Source organism: Lissotriton helveticus, chromosome 10 (assembly GCF_964261635.1).
Source record: "Lissotriton helveticus chromosome 10, aLisHel1.1, whole genome shotgun sequence".
Taxonomy (NCBI): Eukaryota; Metazoa; Chordata; class Amphibia; order Caudata; family Salamandridae; genus Lissotriton; species Lissotriton helveticus.
The window spans coordinates 490817000-490838814 of record NC_136071.1 but is presented as its reverse complement, the minus strand read 5'-3'; the positions used below and the strand labels follow the sequence as shown (position 1 = coordinate 490838814).

The 21815-nt window shown below is 43.0% G+C and overlaps 1 protein-coding gene across 4 annotated transcripts in view; it reads right to left on the bottom strand.

Annotated features, from left to right (window-relative positions):
• Positions 1–21815, bottom strand: part of NUBP2 (NUBP iron-sulfur cluster assembly factor 2, cytosolic) — a 314384-nt gene that overhangs the window by 33186 nt on the left and 259383 nt on the right. For all 4 annotated transcript variants that reach the window (XM_078662981.1, XM_078662982.1, XM_078662980.1 and 1 more), the window contains 2 exons: positions 19062–19260; positions 6224–6378 (listed from right to left, as the gene is read on the bottom strand). In XM_078662981.1, the coding sequence (XP_078519107.1) occupies positions 6224–6378; positions 19062–19260 (354 nt within the window). The remainder of the gene's footprint in view (positions 1–6223; positions 6379–19061; positions 19261–21815) is intronic.

Here is a 21815-nt window from a genome sequence, read left to right as displayed (position 1 = left end):
CTTCCACCTCAACCTTTTGTAGGAGGACAGAGACAATTGGGGCCTGATTCATTATGGGTCTCCGCACTCCTGGCAGAGGCCCGAAGTCTTGGGGGAGTCTCCGCATTCAGGCGGAATCTCCGCAATAATAATTGTCATGGCGGAGATTTCGCACCCAAGTGCGGGGACCCACCACAACTGCAGGGCCTTGGTCACATGTGCGGAGGCCCTTGGAGTAGGTCCATAAACCAGCATTGCCTCAGCCATTCTGGAGCAATCAGTGCCAATGTTGTCTTGGAATTCCTTAGACTCAGGATCACTGCTGGTATTGAAGGAATGGGCTGAAAAGCATATACCAAGGCTTCTGAGACGTCCATCAATAGAGCACTGACCAGACTTATGGAGATCGAAAACTCCTCAATCAGCCGCGGCTTTACTCCGCAATCTGTAGCCCCTTCTTCCCTGGAAGGCGGCCTTGTGAAATTCCCCCCACTGGATGTTCAATCTCTCCTTCCTCTTGTGTGTCGGGTGAAATGAGGCTCACCAGCAGATCCATGCCCCCCAAGAATGTTCCAACTGGCTATTCCCAGTTTGGAAGGTCAAATTCTCACGCTATTGAATTCCTCTCTGGAAACGGGATCCCTCGCGCCCGCGCTGAAAGAGGCAAGAGTCATCCCCCTACTTAAAAAAGCCGGTGCGGATGCCTCCGCCCTTAAAAACTACAGGCCAATCTCCCAGCTCCCGTACTTAGCCAAAGTGCTGGAACAACATGTCCTCAAAACACTTTCCAGCTTTCTTGAGGAACATAGTCTATTACATCATAGACAAGCTGGCTTCAGAGCCCATCGTAGCTGGTGATGCTATCCGTTCTAGATGAGATGAGGGTCATGGCGGACAAGAAAATATTGAGTGCCCTGATTTTATTAGATCTGTCAGCGGCATTCGATACGTTCAACCACAAAATCCTCTTGTCTCGTCTTGCTAATGTGGGTATAGTGGGATCTGCATACCGGTGGCTTGAATCCTTCTTGACCAACCGGACTCAGAGGGTACAGTTAGGGGATCTGGTCTCGATCGCCGGCCCCCTGGTTTGTGGTGTCCCGCAGGGCTCTGCGCTGTCACCCTTGCTTTTTAATCTCTACCTTCAACCATTGGTGGAGATCTTGGCCAAATTGGACTGCCAGGTCTTCAATTATGCAGACGATACTCAGCTGCTTGTACGGATCAACAACTCCAGTGCCTCTCAGGCACACATACAAGAGGTGCTGCGTTTTACAGCAGGTTGGATGACCAATAACTTTCTCAAAATAAATCCTGATAAGACGGAGATCCTGGCCGTTCCTTACATCAATAGTCCCTGGTGTGACCTGTTTTGTCCGCCGGAACTGGGAGTCATCCCTAATCCAGTTCCAGTGGTTAGAAGCCTGGGCATTAAAATCGATGCCGACCTCTCTATGAACAATCAGGTGTCGGCGGTGGTTGGCACCTGTACAGGGATATTGAGGTGTTTGTGAAAACTTGTTCCTCTCCTCACTACCAATTCCCTTAAAGTCATTGTTTCTGCCACAATTTTATCCCGGTTGGACTATGGGAATGCCCTGTACATTGGCCTCCCTTGGAAATTAACAAGGAGATTGCAGGTGGTGCAGAACGACGCGGCACGTCTGGTTTTTGACTAACCCAGACGGACTCATGCTTCCACCCTGCTGGCTAAATTACACTGGCTACCCATTAGGCAACAAGCTTCATTTAAGGGCCTTTGCATAGCCCACAAGGCCATCTACGGACGCGCCCCAGCTTATATTAAGGATCGGGTGACAAGCTATATTCCTGCTCGGACCCTACGCTCTTCCGTAGCTTGTCGTTTGGTTAATCCCCGGTTTCACTTGGCCCGCAAAGGCGGCATTGCCTTCTCCACCTTGATTCCATTGCTTTGGAATGATTTACCTGACAGTCTGCGTAAGGAACCTGCCCTCCTTAAACTTAAGACTATCTTGTTCCTGGAGGCACTGACCACGAAATAACCCATTCACTTCAGTTCTGCACATTGTCTGTTGTAATTCTTTCCTCTAGAAGCGCGAAGAGACCGGATGGTGAACCAGCGCTATACAAAAACTAACTAACATTAACATTAACCAGTGATCCTGGCTACCTTATCCTGGAGGCAATTAGGGATGTGGCAAAAAAATCTATTGCTGGAAGGCCCTAAGTCAGAAAGATGCTGTGCAGCTCCATGTCTGTGACCCAGTCTCGAGTTTCTTTAAATCATTTGCTCTTTGATTTCCCTGCCATGGTAGATGAATTGCCTTTCTAGAGGCATTCCTGGCTAGCAACCATGCCCCGATCTTCCAAACTGACTACTTGTAGTGCATCATGGTGGTATTGTCCATCCGCACTAATATCAGATCCACCATCAGAGACAGACGGAATGCCTTAAGAGACATGGATTACTTCTGAGCTATAAAAAGTTGATGTGCTAGGATTTCTCTTTCAGGGTCCACAATCCCTTAACAGACAATCTTCGTAGATGAGAACACCATCCTAAAAGTAAAGCATCTTTTACAATCATCTGGGTGGGAAAATCTTGTTGAAAAGGAACTCCCTAAGGTAGGTTCCTTGCCTTCGATCAGCATGCTAGAGACCATCTTGCTGTTTTGAATGATCTGAGATTATCATCCTAGTTGTTACCATTCTGAGCCTAAATATCTCCAAAGCATTGTTATAGTGGTCTCATATGAAGTTCTGTATTTATACAACCACAATAAATGGAGCCACTGAACCCAGAAGCAAAATGATTTGACATATTGTCGGATATTGACACCTCCTGAGAAGTTGAGATTTTTCTCAAATGCATGGTTCCTCTGTCACCTGAAGGAACCGAGTTTACTTGTATAGTCTAAAGTTACTTGTAAATAAGATAGGGTCTGATCCACAGACGAGCTTCATATCTGACAACTGGTGTGTAGTCCCTACCAAACAAGGAGTTAGATTATGATCCATAGAGCTACCTTTAGTTTGGATAGATTGCTGGCCTTCAGAAGATAACCGTCAACCTACAGATGCATGTAGATATTTTGCCAACTCAAGTGTCCACTACCACTGCCATACATTTGGAGAAGGATACAGGAGCAGATTTCAGCCAAAACGGAAGGATAGCATATGTCTGTCTGTGTTTCTTTATGACTTGGATTGAAAATATGCATCCTCGAATTCAACTGCACACATCCAGTCTTCTGTCTTTAGATGAGGAAATATCTGGTTTAATGCTAGTATATGGAATTTGACTTGCTTAATCCATTTGTTGGCTAGCCGAGGGTCTAGGATGGGTCGCAAGTCCTCCTTTATGCCTCTCTTTTGGATTAATAGGGATAGAGAAAAGATGCCTTTTGCTGTTTCACCAGTAGGAACTGGTTCTATTGCTTTCTTTCTTAGGAATATAGCAGTTTTCTTGTGCAGACTGATTAAATGGTACATTCGTATAGGCGATGATGTGGCCTTGAAGCAAGTGAGTATCCCTCTTGCACAACTGTCAAGATCTATTTGTGTTTTGTTGCACTTCACCACTCTTAAATGTTTCACAATTCAGCAAGCTGAGGCATGACTTGTTATTCAAACTCGACGACTGCAGCTTCAACAGAGATCCTGGTCTCTGTTGGTTCCCCAGGCAAAACCTTTCTAAATCCCACTTCTTTCATTTCGGGGCCAGGAAGCTTACACTCTAACACTTGCCTGGGGTGCACAACTTGGGAGTTAGAACTCAAGTCAAGTCAAAGATCTTTATTCGGATTTGGAAAACATCCATAAAAGTACATATAGAACACAACAATCATCCATAAAACACAGTAATCCAATCATTTAAAAGCTAATAAAAGATGACATAATTAACCATCATTGTACATTACATCAAATTCACATATTAGGCAAAAATGATAATTTCAGAGAATATACAAGACCTAAGCTAAAATTCACAACAATTAAAATCAATGCGAAGTCGATGGCAAGGGTATGTGCAAAAAAGCAACTACTTGTGCAAATAAGCAATGTGCAAAACTAGGCAGAAATAGTGCAAAACATATCAAACCATGTTCATTGATACTCGTGAATGAATAGCAGCTTTAAGGAAGCAACTGACTCTGAAGATTACTTCGTCAGAGTCTAACATCAATAAATCTCCAAAAGCTGAATTAAAATTCATCAAAGCAGTCTTTCGAAAATATGGAATTAAATAATGTTTGGTGTATTTAACATAGAAGCCACAAAAAAACGTAAAATGTAAAAGGCTTTGTTTCCCGCCTTGGTTACAGGGACAGCTTAGGTTTTCCAAGTTTTTGTTATAACCTAACGGGAAGCATAATAGATTTTTGATGCTCCCATCCCTAAACCGGAACAGCAGGCTCCTGTTCCATTTGCCCCGCTTTTTACACAGATAACCTTGAGGCATATCGTAAGGCCTGTCGCTTGGTGCCAAAAGCGATATATACTTTATAATAGCTGGTTTTACAAACTCGCTCTCTTCCCTCTCAATACTGTAAAGGTTGTACAAAGCCCTTTTTACTAAATTCTTGTGTGAGCGGTCGATTGTTTGGGGAGATGTAAATAAGTGCCCCTGCTCCACACTTACTAGACTTTTCTCCACTGCCCTGAGCCATGGTATATAATTGGCCCGCTCACTTTTTAGGCAATCCAGAATAATGTCACGGGTCAAAGAGGCCGCTGGATTCAGCCATATTTTCAGCCAGAACAGGACAGGTCTAGATCTTATAAAATCCTCTGTGTACGGGAGATTCAATTCTCGGTGGCATACGTAAGTTGGGGCAGTTCTCGGTGGCATACGTAAGTTGGGAGTTAGAACTCATTCCAGCCAAGAGGCCAGCAGTAGGATTCAGGGTAGGTCCAGTTGGAACTGGTCAGTTGGGTAGATGAAGGAAGAGAGGCTTCTGCAAGCTTGTGTCCCTGTAGCTTAAACAGGAGGTCAGCAAACTGACCCTTGGAGGCACTTTTAGGGTCTTGGGTTCAAGGCATGCAGGTCCAGTCATTCTTCAGTTTCTTCAGAGAGCAGGGCAGTCCTTATTTTGATTCCTTATATGTAATGGAGTGTTTGGAGGCGCTTCCCTGCCAGGACATGAAACACATTAAATGCCCATGCCCTACCTTTAAAATGCCATGTTGCCTACCCTATGGGCATTTAAGTCCTACCCTAGAGGTGATTTATAAGTATTCAAACGAAAAACTTGGGCCTTGGAAAAGGTTTGTTTACTAGGTCGAAATGGCAGTATAAAAAAGTGACAATCCTGGAGACATGTTTAACAGTGATACTTTAGTGGGTGGATCACTTAGCGACACAGCTCACCAGTAACATTTAATTTACGCTACCTGGGTACAAGTGGTACCAAATACTAGGGACTTAAAAGTGAATTAATGTCCCAATTAGGAGTATGCTGCCACTAACATGGTTAGAGAGGAGAGTACAAGCACTTTACCACTGTTTAGCAAGAGTAAAGTTTACAGAGTCTTACTGTCAGCAAAATGGCTTATGAAAATGACGTCAAAAGTCTGGGGGAATACCACGCTAAAGATGGTAACTTCAAAAAGGGATCTGTTTTCACCGTATACAGTAACCAGGATGATCTTCATAAAGAGATTTCATGCTACTACTCCGATATTTCCAGGTCAGCAGAGTCTACTGAAGCACTAATACTCTGAGAAGGCCTTCTAGTACTACCTCAGCGACTACTTGACACTTTTTTCTAAATCTTCTGCACAGTCTTTCAGAGTGTCCCAAACTGCTTGGTCATACCTCCCTAAATGTGCTGCAGCATTAAGCGATGTAGCTGCTGCCACAATTGTTCTTCCTTGCAGCGATCTTCCTTCTGTTTTCCCTATCCGGTGGAACACTTGTTTCTGGGGAGGAGTATGGAAAGCAAAAGGAAGATCGCTGCAGGGGAGAGTGCCACGTGGAGGCAGGGTAACTGGTATTGTGAAAGAATATCACTAAGACTACAAAGTATCAGTAGAAGCAAAGATACAGGGAGAAAGTGGTCACAGGCACAGTCTTTATTCTAGAGTACCTGAAATAACAAAATCAGCTAAATGTTCTGCATGATTGGAAGGACAGTTTTGAGGAGGTTAAAGACTAGCTTTACCATAAGATGAAAGAGGCACAAGTAAGTTACAAAGAGTTGGAGCAAATCATCATCAGTACAAGATATGGCACAGGCCTGTCCTAATTACAATGGGCAAATACCTGTGGGGTGGTGACTAGGATGGCTCCAAGGGGCTGGAAAGGTCGCAGAGAGTCCACAGTGGATATGTGCTCATCAGAAGTGCCGGGAGGAGTGTCCACAATTAGGAAATCCAGGTCGCCCCAGGCCACGTCATTGACAAACTGCTTTATTAAAGCTAGGGATAAAACAAAACAACAGAAGTTCCCATTCAAGAAAATGAGAATTGCACAATAATAAAAGAGAGAGTAAGGAAAAGAAACATTGCATGCCTGTTATTAACCGAGATCCCAGTGCAGAATCAGAAACAGGAGTGAAGCAACTCCGAGGTCTCCAAAGAGCATTGCTTTCACACAACACTTCCTCCATGCTTAGATCGTTGGTGTAAGTGTAAAAAGAAACAAGAGACACTCAGTTACCTTTCTGCTACAAATGGGCTATATGGATGTCAACACGGGAGAAGAGGACGAGTGCACACAAAAGGAGTGCAGGCACACAGGGCTTTACTCTGAAGATCAATTCTGCAGGTGCAGTGATGGGACGGAGGTCTCTCGTAATGAGGAATCTGGTGTACTCATGGCAATGCTGACAGAGTTTTGATCCTAAAAGGCTCAGTCCTCCTCAAGGCTGAAATTCAGCACAGTCTGAGTAAGGCTGGCCCTCTCAATGCAGGGCAGTCTATTTCCTTTTTCTTCTTCAGATGCAGAAGCGGCTACGTCTTTTCCTCAGCCCTAGAAGCAAGCTTCCTATCCTTTAAGGGCCTTCATTGCGTGTTAGGCAGAGCGGAATTACCTAGAATTTCGCTCCACCCGATTCTAAATATGTCAGTTTTTCCACATCCGTTTTGTTTGGGTGTGGAAGAACGTGACCTGATTTTACATATAGTAATTCCACACAGTAAAACAGCACAAGGCATGGGCTTCAGCAGCTGCTGCGAAGTCTCCTTCACTGTATGTCTTTTTCTGACAAGGGTGAGCATTCAATACGATTAAAAAGAAAATCTCCTTCCCTCCCCCAACTCTGTTCACCTCCCACTCTCACCCTTCCACCCACCTACTGACCCACATATATATTACCAACTCAAATGCATTAAACCTCACAGAATGAGGTTTAATGCATGCAGTCCTACTGACCAAAATCTGTTTCAAACAGTAATTTCCATTCCATGGGGTTTAACATGTAATTGCATGATAGTGGGTCAGATTTACCACACGGTAATGTGGTAAATCCACCCCAGTACCATACATATCGTAATGAAGGCAAGGTTGTGACAGACCAAGATTCTGCATCTAGTGCCAGCCTCTTTCTACACAGGTGTACAGAGAACCTTTAAGTCAATGTGGTCAGCATATTTCCTGTACAGTAGCAGTTGGTCGGCAAACAAATGTCCACTCAGATCCAACGTTAACTCCAAACGTACGTGGGAACCCATCATATCTAAATTGCCAACTTTTTTATCATAACTTTCACTCCCAGGTGTGTATTTGTTTAAAGGCAACCTTCTGGCCAGTCAAATGTTGGCGCAGGCATCTCCTCTCTCCAGTACAACAGGACAGTGGATGATGGGGAAAGGCAGTTTATCTTTTTGCATTAAGTGAACAGTCCTTGTCCTTTATTTGCATGCCTGCATTATTCGTTCAAGGTGATACTTTTGTTAGGCCACCGGCTGATCTGCATGTAGTGGTTTGATCCTGGCATATAGGGCAGTTAACCAAAAAGGTCCAATGAAACTGAGCCAAATGATGTCCAGGTATATCCCGACCAGGCATCTAAGATCAGCCCAGCAACAGCTTCTTAGGACAACGAGAGCGAAAAGAGCCAGGTGGGGGGAAGATCATTTGCCCACCTGGTACCAAAGATGTGGAATGCCCTCCCATATAAAATAAGAATTCTACCCAACAAAACCGTTTTCAGGAAACATCTCAAAACTTTACTGTTTCCCTTGTAGACGCCCTATGGATAAGAGCTTGTAAACAGTACTCTTTAGCGCCGGGAAGCCCTCGGGCAGCCATGCGCTCTGCAAATTCTTAAACATAAACATCCAAGCCCATTGTACACAATGGTCTTTTCTGCTTCTCAGACCAGTTTGTGTATTCAAAGCCAGGCAGATGCACTTGGTTTTACCAGGTTTCTAAATGTAGGTAAGAATCTCAAGAGAAGTGAGGGGGCGGGGAAATGCAGGGTGTAGGGGAGCCAGCAGTATGGACTACAACTACTATGAACCCCTCCTTTCATGAACCCAAACATTCTCATGACCACTCATTAAATCTTAGTGGGGAGAACACAAGTTACACCCACATATACAGGCTGGCTCCATAAAATGTGGTATACCCTAGGAATGGAACATATACATGCCTCAATAAAAGACTCTGAAAAGGCATTTAGAGAGATCTGGAAACCACTTTTTGCCCTATTGTCTGCGGAATTTAACGAAATAACATGTCCAAAATACCTCCGGCTTCTCCGGATAACAAACACAGAAGAGACTCAGGATACACGCTGAATCCTAACACTAGGAAGGCAGGGATATGATAGACCCAGAATGGTCGGAGACAAAGTAGGGGAGGTGAGGGATGAGAGGAGGAAAGGGAATTGTTAGATGTTAATTTCGCTTGTTTTCCTTATTTTGTTAAATATGCCTTTAATATAAGATTAATCCCACATACTTCATGTGCACGAAGACAGACAAGATGTGTACTAGTTAAATAAAAAATTCACTAAATGTCTGAATGGTAGAAAGGGAGTAAGCAGTGGTGATATTGTAACAAGCTGATGTATTGTTGATGACATTAATAAAAAACAGAGTTATCCATAAAATCTTAGGGGACCTGTCAATCAGTATCATTTTTTCTTCAACCCTACTTTGGGCACACGCCTATCACCAAAAGAAGTCTAGTAAGCTGTTAGTGAGCAACATTCTGAAATCACCAAGAGAGAAGGTATCACACAGCCAGCAAGTCAACACCAGTTCTCTTCCAGCATTGTGCTAGGTACCGTTCACTGGTGTTTTTGACTATCTCACAAGTAGAAAGGTGTTTGCCACCAGTGCATGCATTCCTGACATGTAAAGACGTGTGAACTGTATCTCACGCATCCTAAACATTCCGGTTATGTCAGAAAGAGGTATGAAGAGCAGGTTTATCATGCTAGAAGAGTGTAATGGACTTTCTACCCCTACAGATACAGAAATGTTATGTTATTAGGTGCTCTATTTTATAATGGATTTCTCTAATTTCCTCCATGAAGTGAGATTTTCCAATGCCCAAAAAGCTGAATGTACTTCATATCCCTAGGTTACAGATATTTGTCTCTTTGTATAGTTAAAATACAGATCCCTGGTTCCTGCAATCAGTACAATCGTGCTCAAAAAGGCTGCTCCAGTGAAATATTGATATTCTTTACCAGAGATCCTTTCATTCCCAGCAGTACAAGTGCTGCACCTAACCAAGATCATCTGCATAAGCAGGCAGAAGACAGTGCCCATTTGGTAAGCTCAATTAAGCAGCTGGCTATGGTCAAGCTCAGAACAGGAATACTAAGCACAACACTGAATGCAAGTCCTGAATCCGGTGTGTGTCAAAAGCAATGAGCAGAGCATCACTTTTGGCACTTCGCGACTACACATTTCCACTTATTTTCATAGTTTGGCTTTGTTCCAGTGACACTGCAGACAATAAAAGCCATTGAGATAAAGGGCACTAATACTCAACTGTATTGAGTCGATAATTCATCATCCGTTTATTGCAGGAGAGCATTCATTTTCTTTGCCAATAGAGGGGTATGCAACTGAACAGAAGAAATGTGTACTAAGAATCTAGCAGTTACTGTCTGCCAAGAAGTTCATATTTTGAAAGTATACACTCCAATAGTTTCCACACTGTGGCATTTTCCGCAGCTAAGCTAAAACACAAAGAAGCATTGGCAATGGTTCTCATTTACCTTTATATACAAGCGAAACTGGTTGGCATTATCACTGCTGGTTTACAGTAGTCTGATATGATCAACGTTGTATCTTTCACATTTCTGCTGCAGTTTTTTTAGTGACCACTAAGTGGCAATCAAATGCAGTAAATTGGTTGTTTAAATGTGGCTTAGTTTCAAATGCTGCATTCGGAGCAGGACAAATGACCAATATACCAATAGTGAAACCAAAGAATTACTATGGGCGGGTCAAATACAATAAAAGGGAGGAAAGAAGCAAATAGAAGCAAGGCAACTGAGACTGACATGAAAGCCATCAATTATTGAACAAGGACTGGCTTGGTGGAGTATGTATACAATGCTGTTTGCTGACAGACAGCTGTAGCTAACCATTGCAAGAATGCAAAAAAGGATGTTGCCTCGCAAAGCACCCTCAATTTGTGAAGTATCTCTATCAATAATGGGACTCATTTTGGGATAGAATGGCATTCATGCCTTCACCACGGCAAAGAGGAGCCTGTGATGAATTATTTATTTCTGCTGCCAGCGTGGTGCCTGTTTAAGGAGTTGCAGGCACAACTCAATAAAGTAAGGAATGCAATAACGAAAGAACAGAAGAGATGAGGTAAATGCTACTTACCAGTATGCACCTGTTCTTGGCATGTAGAGCTGCAGAATTCTACACATTGCATTAGATCGCCACCTGGTGTGGGGCTCGGATGATTGCATGTTGTTGTCGTCTTGAAAGAAGTGTTTTTAGTCACGAGATAGGTGACTCCTCCCTTGGACGATAGTGCGCAAGGGCATCGGCTCCATCCTTAGATTGATTTTCGCCATGATGGGAAATGATGGAGTTAGTAGAAAGAAAGAAGGGATGCCCATGCGTGTATATCTAAATAAGATAAAACTGGAACAGATACAGGTCCCGGGGAGGCGGGAGGGCGTGTAGAAATCTACAGCTCTACATGCCAAGAACAGATGCATACTGGGAAGTAGCATTTTCCGTTTGAGGCATATGAGCTGCAGATTCTACACTTTGCATCAATTGTGCAGCAGTGTCTCCCCTAGTGGTGGTCACCTGTATCCGTTTCAGTAGTTTGAAAGAGAGTTTTGAGGACAGCTTGGCCTACCGCAGCTTGCTGCTTGGCTTGCACATCAACACAATAGTGTTTAGTGAAGGTGTGTGTTGTAGACCATGTTGCTGCCTTACAGATGTCTTCTAGGGGAATGTTCCCTAAGAAAGCCATGGAGGCTCCTAGTTTGCATGTGGAGTGCGCTCTAGGAGGAACTGTTAATGTGCGTTTTGCCTTGTGATAGCTTATTTGTATACATTTAACAATCCACCTTGCAATTCCTGATTTAGAAATGGGGTTGCCTTTATGTGGTGGAGAGAAAGCTACAAACAGTTGCTTTGTTTTGCGAAAGGATTTGGTCCTATCGATGTAATAGAGAAGAGCTCTTTTGACATCTAGTGTGTGTAGAGCTCTCTTTGCTACAGAGTCTGGGTTTTGAAAAAACACTGGTAACTCTACAGATTGGTTTAGCTGAAAAGGAGTAATTACTTTAGGAAGGAATTTAGGATTAGTTCTTAGAACCACTTTGTTACGGTGTAATTGAAGGAATGGTTCTTGTAAAGTGAAAGCTTGAATCTCACTAACTCTTCTAAGAGAGGTAATAGCAATGAGGAAGGCTGTTTTCCATGTGAGAAATTGCAGTTCACATTTGTGTAAAGGTTCAAAGGGGGGTCCCATGAGCCTAGTAAGAACAATGTTTAGGTTCCACACTGGAGAGGGTGGTAACCTAGGAGGAATAATTATGTTTAATCCTTCCATAAAAGCTTTTATTGCTGGTACTCTAAACAACGACAGGTGTTGTCTGTTTTGTAGATATGCCGCAAAGGCTGCAAGATGTAAGCGTATAGATGAATATGCTAGATAACATCTCTGCAAATGGAGAAGGTAACAGATAATATTTTGGATGGAAGCATCTAAAGGATCAATTTGATTATTAGTGCAGTAAATTGCAATTTTTTTGCATTTAGCAGCATAGCAAAGCTCTAGTAGTACGTCTTCTGGCTTCTTTAATGATATTCATACAGTGTGGTGGCAGGTTAAGGTAACCAAACTCTAAGACTTCAGGAGCCCTATCACTATGGTTACCTATATGGGTCTGGATGTCTGATGTCTCCATGGTTCTGCGTTATCATGGATGGGGTCAGACGCAGTTTTTGGTGTGGAACTAGGGATAGTTCTAGTAGTGTTGTGAACCACGGTTGGCGTGCCAATGTGGGAGATATTAAAATGAGTTTGTGCGACTGTTGTCGTAGCTTGCCCACTATTAGTGGTATTAGTGGTAGTGGCGGAAAAGCGTAAGCAAATCTGCCTGACCAGTTCATCCATATCGTATTGCCCTTGGACAGCGGGTGTGGGAACCTGGCGGCGAACTTTGGGCATTTTGCGTTTTCGTGTGTGGTGAACAGATCTATGTCTGGATGACCCCACTTGTGAAAGAATTGTAGAAGAACTTGTGGATGTAGTTCCATTCGTGAATCTGTTGTGTCTGTCGACTAAACAGATCTGCCATCTGATTGTGAACTCCTGGAAGGTGTTCAGCTACTAGATATATCTTTTGTGGAATCTCCCATCTCCAAATGTTCTGTGCAAGCTGGGACACTTGCAGAGAGTGCCCCCCCCCCCTGTTTTTGTATATTGTACATGGCTGTCATATTGTCCGTCCGGATCAAGACAGCTTTGTTGTGTCCATGTACTTGGAAAGACTTGAGCGCTAAGAAAATTGCTAGCAGCTCTTAGTGATTTATGTGGAGCACTTTTTGTTGAGTGGTCCATTTTCCCTGACTTGTATGGTGTAGGAGATGGACTCCCCATCCTGTGAGCGATGCGTCTGTTGTAAGTACTATTTGTGGAACAGGTTCGAAGAACGGCCTCCCTTTTGCCAAGTTCTTGGTGTTCCACCACTGCAGATCGCGATGTGTGCGGCTGTCTACCAACACGAGGTCTGTAAGTTATCCTTGAGCCTGCTTCCACTGTTGTGCTAGACATTCTTGTAACGGACGCATTTGCAGTCTTGCATACGGTACAATAAAAATGCAAGATGCCATCATGCCTATTAGTTGCATGAACACTCTGGTTGGGAGAGAGTGTTGCTGTTGAAATTTTGTGACTAAGGCGTGAATGCTCTGTACCCTGGCTGGAATGGGATACACTAGAGCTGTAGACGCGTTTATTGTAGCCCCTAGGTACTGATGTACATGAGAGGGTTGAAGATGCGACTTGGTGTAGTTGATTGTGAACCCTAAGTCGTGTAATGTTTGAATTGTTTGAGATGTGTGTTGGACACATTGATTGAATGATTTGGCTTTTATGAGCCAATCGTCTAGATATGGGAAGACATGTATTTGTTGTCTTCTGAGATGTGCTGCTACTACTGCTAGGCACTTTGTAAACACTCTTGGTGCAGTTGTGACCCCGAAGGGAAGGACTTTGAACTGATAGTGCTGTCCTTCCAGTACAAACCTTAGATACTTCCTGTGAGAAGGATGTATAGGAATGTGTAAGTAGGCGTCCTTTAGATCTAGTGTAGTAAGGAAGTCGCCTTGTTGCAGCAATGGGAGCAATTGTTATAAAGTGATCATATGAAAATGATCTGAGTGTATATACCGATTGAGGGGCCTGAGGTCGAGAATTGGTCTTAGTGTCCTGTCCTTTTTGGGTATTAGGAAATACATCGAGTAAACCCCTGTTCTTTGATGTTGTAAGTGAACAATTTCTATTGCGTCTTTCTGAAGTAGTGATAGAACTTCTTGTTTGAGCAGTGTAAGATGTTCTGCAGACATTGGACGTTTTCTGGGTGGTATGTATGGAGGGGTAGCTGTAAGTTCCAGGGAGTAGCCATACTGGATAATCTGTCTTACTCACTTGTCTGTTGTGATGGAATTCCAGACAGGTAGGAACTGTGTTAGTCTGCCCCCCACAGAGTGGAATGCTGTTGGGGGAGCAGAAGGAAGTCACTGTTTTGTGGTGGGGGAGGTTCGACTATTGTTATTTCCTCATCCTCTACCCTTATTGTTGTTGCCTCTATAGCCTCCTCTAAAATATCCTCTATTGGAGGATGTTTGTGCATTAGATTTAAAGGAAGCTGAATTGTCTGCTCCAGCTTGTTTGGAGCCTCCTCTATAAAAGGAGCGATGAAAGGAGCCTCGAGCTTGGGTGGATTGCAAAGCTCCCATAGATTTGGCTGTATCAGTGTCCTTTTTCATCTTTTCAAGTGAGCTGCAGTATCTGCTACATCAAGTGCACATTTGATTGAGGCATTTGAAATTAGCTTGCCTTCTTGTATAAGGTAGTTTGCCTATGCTTTATATTGGTCAGGTAGATGTTGTAAGAGCGTTTCTAACTGATCATAGTGAGCCCTGTCGTATCTTGCGAGGAGGGCTTGTGTGTTAGCTATACGCCATGCATTGCTAGCTTGGGCAGCTATTCTCTTGCCTGAAGCATCGATTACTTTAAATTATTTATCAGGGGCGGTGATTCGCCTGATGTTTGTGAGTTTGCCCTTTCTCTAGCGTTTGACACGACTAGGGAATCTAAGGGTAGCTGTCCCTTAATGTAGGCAGGATCCCCAGGAGCAGGCATGTACTTTTTTCCTATTCTTGGGTTTAGTATCCTAGTACGTAAAGGATCTTTAAATACTTCTGGAGCATGTTTAATGACCCCCTTAATCATAGGTAGTATTTGAACAGACCTTTGAGACTGTTCAAAAGTATCTAATAAGAAATCTTCCTCTAGCTCATCTGAATGCATTGTGACCCCATGATAGATGGCAGCCCTATTAAGTAAGTGTCCAAACCCAATATTGTCTTCTGGAGGAAAAGGTTTGGATGGATACGTATGTGGGTCAGGAATATCTGGCACATCTTGTGGGTTTGGGTACTCCCAGTCTGGATCATCGCCTGGGTAGGGAAAAGGCTCATCTGGGTCTACCCCTCCCCCCATGCTATACTCATCATCATTCTGAGGTGTATGTGGTGAAGAATGAGGAGGAGCATTTTGAGGAGAACTTTGGGGTGAAATGTTAGGAGGAAGAGGAGGTGAAGGAGAAGGAAGTACAGGAGAAGAATGGTGAATAGGAGATGTCGCAGTGTCCTTCTTCTTGACAGGCACTGGAGGTGTAGGTGCTGTGTCTGACTTCCTCTTCCTGTGTGGTGTAGTGGATACATGACCTGTCTTTGGATCAATGTAGATCTTCTTTTGTAGAGGATCAGGTTGGAAAAGGTCTTCTCCTTGTGGAACCACTGCTGGCGCCGATGTTTTCGGTTCCGGGCGTGGTTATTGCTTGTCTTTAGCCTTAGGAGCTGTGATAGGGTCCTTTGGCGTAGATTTAGGCACCGAAGGTATTCTTTGGAGTCGAAGGCTGTTTTGTGGGCTTGAGAGCATCAGAATCAGGCCTTGTAGGTTTCGGTACCAAAGATATTGGCTTTGGAGTGGAAGCTGGTTTCGCCGTCTTCGAAGCGTCAGAAGCAGGTTTCATTGTTTTTAGAGCCGTTTTGTCTTTTGAAGTCGACGGTTTCGGAACCGGGACTTCTTTCGGTTTCTGTGCCGAGGGAGCTGGAGATATCGGCACATGCAGTTTGCTCAGTATGGAGCTACCGGAAGGCTTGAGTATTTTCTTCGGAGCCGGGCTCGATGGCGGGACTTTCAAAGTATTTGTTCGGTCGCGACTGGGCCCTGGAGGCGGAGTGTTGACCTTTTGCCTTCGATTTATGTGCTGGGTATGGGGCAGGGGCAGTAGTACTCACGTGTTGACCCGATGGTATGGAGTCATCAGAGTCTTCTGCCCCGGATACGATTTGGAGATCGTCTGAATCTTCTTCTGGGACGAGTGGAACTTCTTCGTTGAAGATATCCACCGGTTCAGGAGCCGATCTCTGCATGCCATGTCGACGGGCCCTCCGATCTTGCATAGTCTTTTTAGATTGAAAGGATGCACAGGCCGTACAGCTTGACTCGTCGTGTTCTAGCGATAAGCACAGGTTACAGACCTCGTGATGGTCACTGTGTGGAAACTTTGCTCCACACTCGGGCATGTTTTGAATGGCGCCCTTTCCATGAGTTGTAGGCCTCACGGCGTGGATAGGCCCAACGGCCCGCGTCGACGACCGGAATCGAGCTGAAGAAGTCAAGTCGATGTTTGTTGATATCGGAAGTTGTTTTGTAAAGTTTTTTCGTGTCGAACTACTATTAAAGGTAGATTTCGAACCGGAGCGGAAAAATTACATCCGAACCCAGTGGCGGAAAAAACCAATCTAAGGATGGAGCCGATGCCCATGTGCACTATCGTACAAGGGAGGAGTCATCTATCTCCTGACTACAAAGACTTCTTCCAAGACGACAACAACATGCAATCATCCAAGCCCAACACCAGGTGGCGATCTAATGCAAAGTGTAGAATCTGCAGCTCATATGCCTCGAACAGAGATTCAATGGCAGATTTCTGCCTTCTGTGTTAACTCCAGAAACACTTTGAAAGCACTTGACGCAGACAGTTATAAACAAAGAGACTTAATTAAGGGCTGGTCATATGTGTCAAAAGAGTGAGGGTTCCATTCTATTACCATTTTGTCTCTCATTCTTGTCTAAGTCCTTACATAAGATGAAGGCAAATCCCCAAAAACCAAAACCACGTTTCTCCTTTACAATCTTCCTGTAAACATTCATTTATGTAACTCTTCCCACTAAGGAGATAAAAGGCCTACACCTCTACAGAATTTTTTGTCTGTCTCGCATAGACACATCTACTTCTTAGCTAAATAATTTGGAGAGAAACATTTATCAAATTAGGTTCAAATTCAAATGTTGCTTTGTTATGTATACATACTTTATTAATGTGCCAATTTTATTTAGCTTTCTAAACATAGGAAGACCCCCTGAGTAGAAATCATGGACAATGATTCTCTGCAGACATTTGCTTTGACCTGCTGTGACAATACTGTGTCACACCACCTCATTTATGGCACCAACAGCTGTCGTCAGATAAGAGATTATGGAGGCACAATTCCTGTCCATTTTCGCTTTTACTTTCCCGCCCTCTGAATTTGGCGGTAGTTTTCACTTACCCATATTGGAGTTCAGGTTTTCGGGACCTGGTCCAGTCCAGTCTCTGCCAGGCGCGGACGGGGGCATATGGGCCCGCCCTTGGCCCACGCGCGTCCCGCTCTGCGGGAGCCCGCGAGGATTTTACCGCACCTCCAGGCGCACAGAGATCGCATTGGCGGCAGCCCATTAATCGAGGCCGCTCATCATCCATACCACCTTCTATTTGCTGTACTTTTCCTGCTCCCACAAATCAAGCTATGGATACCAACCTAATTTTTAGTTTCCAGTTTCACATTCACATTTAGAGTGTTTTCAAATGTTGCTTTGTTATGTATACATACTTTATTAATGTGCAAATTTTATTGAGCTTTCTAAACATAGGAAGACCCCCTGAGTAGAAATCATGGACAATGCAAGAGTGATGGGACCCAGGTTAAGAATCACTTTCCAAAAGTAAACATACATAATTGTAGATGGGTGACTATTAATAACGGGGTTGTTTGCCATTGAGGGATTCAAATGGAAAGAAAATAGATGAGAGCGAAGCTCAAGCTGTCTATGTCACTTGGAACACCAAAGTGAAAGTTGCTTGTAATTGGTAGTTAGCCATCTACCTACCATATTATGTTACTTATGCCTCAGAATGAGCACCATCCTACAGAAGAGCAAACAGGAGCTATGGAGTTGCCATATACAAATTACATTTACCTGGAACTCTCCCGCCCTGCACTTCCCCTCTCCAAAGGCTTTCCCTTCACCTATGTTCTCTGCACTTGCTGAGAGAGCAGAGAACCAACATCACGCTAACATTGTTACTGCACATGGAGAGCAATTCCATGTCATTCGCAGGACTGTTCACATACACAGATAAAAAGGAAAATGGTGGTTGGGACAACCAGAGAGCTAAATGCAATCTTCAGCCACCATCAGAGGTGTGGAAACATACAGGAGAAAGCAAGTGAGACAGCAGATCATCATCGCCCATCTAACCCTTTGCTGAGGTCACTGTAAATCGAGGTGAGGCAAGGGAAAGCAAGGAAAGGAAATATTACTCATTATCCTAGTTCTGCATCGTATGGAATCTTCACTGTTCTGAAGGCAGAATATCCCTGCCTACCTCACTTAATGAAGTAATGCATTGTGATTATATTGTCTGTCTTTATCATGGATTGTTAGTTGTCGAGACGACGAGAACACCATGATGACCAGATGGCTTGCTTTGGGCTCTTGAACACTGTTGTTATATAATCACATATAAACACATTTCATCATTCTTTCGACATACCCCAGGTGCCAGCATGCAGGTGAGAATATTTTACATTAATAATTATCAATGAAGATCCTACAATGAAAAAGGCCAGGTTTAGCAGTGTTATTTGTGAGCTTGGACTCATGCTAGGGAACGCGCCGGCTGCTTGACGAAGGGTTGGTATGGTGTTAAACAGTAGAAAAATACGAAGTTGCTCAGGTCTTACAAACTACTCCATACAAAGCAAACGAGAGTGTATAGTATAAATGCGAAACAAAGGTTGCACAGCATGAAAAAGTATAATTTAGTAATTTGTTTACCTAATGCATCTGATTATTGCCTTGCATTCACCAATCAGATGGTACTTGCGTCCTGACATTAAAGCACCGGCACAATTTCTATTTGCCTTATAAAAGTTACATTAAAAGGTACAAACGGAACTAGGAGAAGAAAGGGAACCGAAATTTAAGGGAGAAAGGGTGGATGGAGCGTGAAACATTAAAATATGATGAATGTGGCATGCAACTGTCACTGTGCTCCTTTCTTACTCATGAACGCCACAAAGCACAAACCCCTTACCATTTTTCTTGGGCCCCCTCCACACCACAGCATCATCCGGCTTCTCCAACAGAAAACCGATGGACATGAGGGAGATGCTCTTCTCCTGATCCACAAATACGGGCACCCACCCGCTGTCACACTGGTGCACATCTTTATCTTGAGCACTCAGCATGCGTGGGATGCTGGGACCGCATAGGTCAACATCCAGGATCCCCACCTACGAGGAAAACATGTGAGAGAACAAGCTGAAGTTGGCGCAAGAAGAGGCCTTTCCAACTACCAGATGAAAGCAGCAGGACTGCCAATTGTAAGGCATACAGAATATTTTTGCGTACAAGCAGGAATATTTATTTATTTTAGATCAAAATGTCAATGTTGTTTTATAGGACCAGCAATTTTGATTGCTTAGTTGTTCGTAATTATTCAATATAATATATGCCACAAAACTGAAACACAGCAGTAATCATGTATACATATTGTGACTGTTAAAATCCAATCGGTTTTAAAATGTAGTAACACATTTAGGATAAAAAAAAAATACAAATTGCTACTTTGAACAAGTAGCTTGCAGTTTTCTTAGTTTTTGGAGAAGCTCTGCTGAACCAGCATGCAGCATTTCCCGAGAAAGCTACTCGCCCACTCGCTATAGCGAGACAGATTTTACCAGGGTGAGCTGTTTTTAGGGCCTACTGGCCCTTTCTGGCGAGAGAACTTGAGCCGGCAAAGAACAGGTGCTCAGTTCATTCAGAAAGTGAGTGAGCCATAAAGATGCCTTTAAATCCTGTTACGATCTGGTCACATTTTCTGTGTTCAGAGACAGAGGTCAAATGTCAGCTTATATCTTCTTACACTGTGCTGCTTATTTTATCCAAGAGATTGGCGTTTACTTTTCTTTCTCCGACTGCAAATTTAGAGGATTTTGTAAACTGAATTAATTATCTGACAATTGTTGTGAAAGGAAAGGCTGTCAGTTTTTTTTCCAACACACAACAGTTAAATAGCTGGTAAATGAACAGTACAGATATTTTAAAAGATATCAGGTATTAGGAAAGCACATTATTTGTAATTCAGAATTTTGTGATGGAAACAGAGATTTTAATAGGGTCAAAACAAATTAGCACACTTTACTTGGTGGTGTGCAAACGATAAATATTTGCAGAAACCCTATTCCTGCCCGCGCCCTGAAAAGATTGATGTTATCGAACTAAACGGCAAACCGGGGTCATACATGGAGCATAAATTTAGTCTCTTAATCAAGCAAAAGTGTTTTTTTGTACAGCAGATGTGTGGAACGTACATATTTGAAGGTGCTCTCAAAATGTGATAATGTAGAAAGTGTCAGATCAGAGAAATAAGATATTTGCCCAGGATCACACAATTCGATACTAGTTTATGTGTCAAGAGTATTACAGTTAGGTCAGGTAGATTATTCGAATCACAAGACATGCTGTCTGGTAAAATGTTTATGATTTTGAGAGGCCGGAGAGGGATGTCTGACCAAGAACAGAACACTCAGTGTTGCTGTAAACATATAACTCCCAGGCAGCGAACAATTAGGACTCTCAGAGTGTAATACGGTACTTATTACCATTGTGGAGTGTGGGGAGGAACCCTGACACAGAAGAAGCGAAACCTCAAGTGAGTCATGAAGCTCCTCTGATCCCTCAACAAGGTTACTAAACAACATATTATACTCTATGCTTTTGCATATTTTTCCTTAACCAAAACCAGGATTCAAGGAGATAAATGTGTGCAGAAAGGTGAAACTCTCTTTGAAGGACTGTTTTCCTATGGAAAGCAATTGATAAATGCATTCTGTGAGGCAGTAATTAGTGCATTCCCATATCAATTGTGCTCCAGTGTGGCAATAGTCTAGAATTTGACATTTGCACTGTAGTACTAACACTGTGAATATGTATTTATCAGTACAGCTGCTCTAAATAATGTGATATCGTGCCACATTTATTTTCACTGCCACTGCATAAATAACTCTATTCACTGCAATAAATGTTGAAAAGTTTAATTCAATTTGATAAGGTTTGACAGGGACTGAATAGTGCCTTCAACGCAAAACTTTAAAAGACAAAAAATAAAACGGTTAAGGTCATAAGTTTACATTAACTACCACCAATCCTTGCCATCTATAAAACCTTCCACATGATTTCACACTAAAAAAAATTACTTCACCAATAATATCAGTAACACTGACAATTAGAAATTGATTAAATGAGACAACAGCATATGGTGTCTAAACTGCAGTTCTTCTATGGTCTATGAGGATCAATTATTAATGTAGGACGACACATCATCAGCATACAAATTAACTAACCTATCTTGACACCAATATGAGACCAACATATTGCCAATGCCATTAGGCCTGGCTTATAATTTAAAGTGCCTTTTGTGTCTTTCATGGGTTTAGGCACTCAATGGTTCAACGTACATGGATGCTGTCACTCAAAGTTGCACATGTATCCATTCATTTGTACAGTAGTTCATTCTTGCATTCATCCTCTAACACAACCACAATAGAACATAGACACTCAAAAACATGAGCACGTAGAATTTACAAAATACAAGTAAAATACATGCTTCTCTACAACACAATGGGTATAAGTTTGCAATAACAAAATTAAATGTAGCAGTGTTCACCTTGAAGATGCATTGTGAATAGTCTAACATTGTTTTAAAATTCCAGCTTGGCCACCACATTTAAAACTAATGTATTGGCCATCTTGGAATGGTAAAAGAAGAATGCACTATGGAAAACAG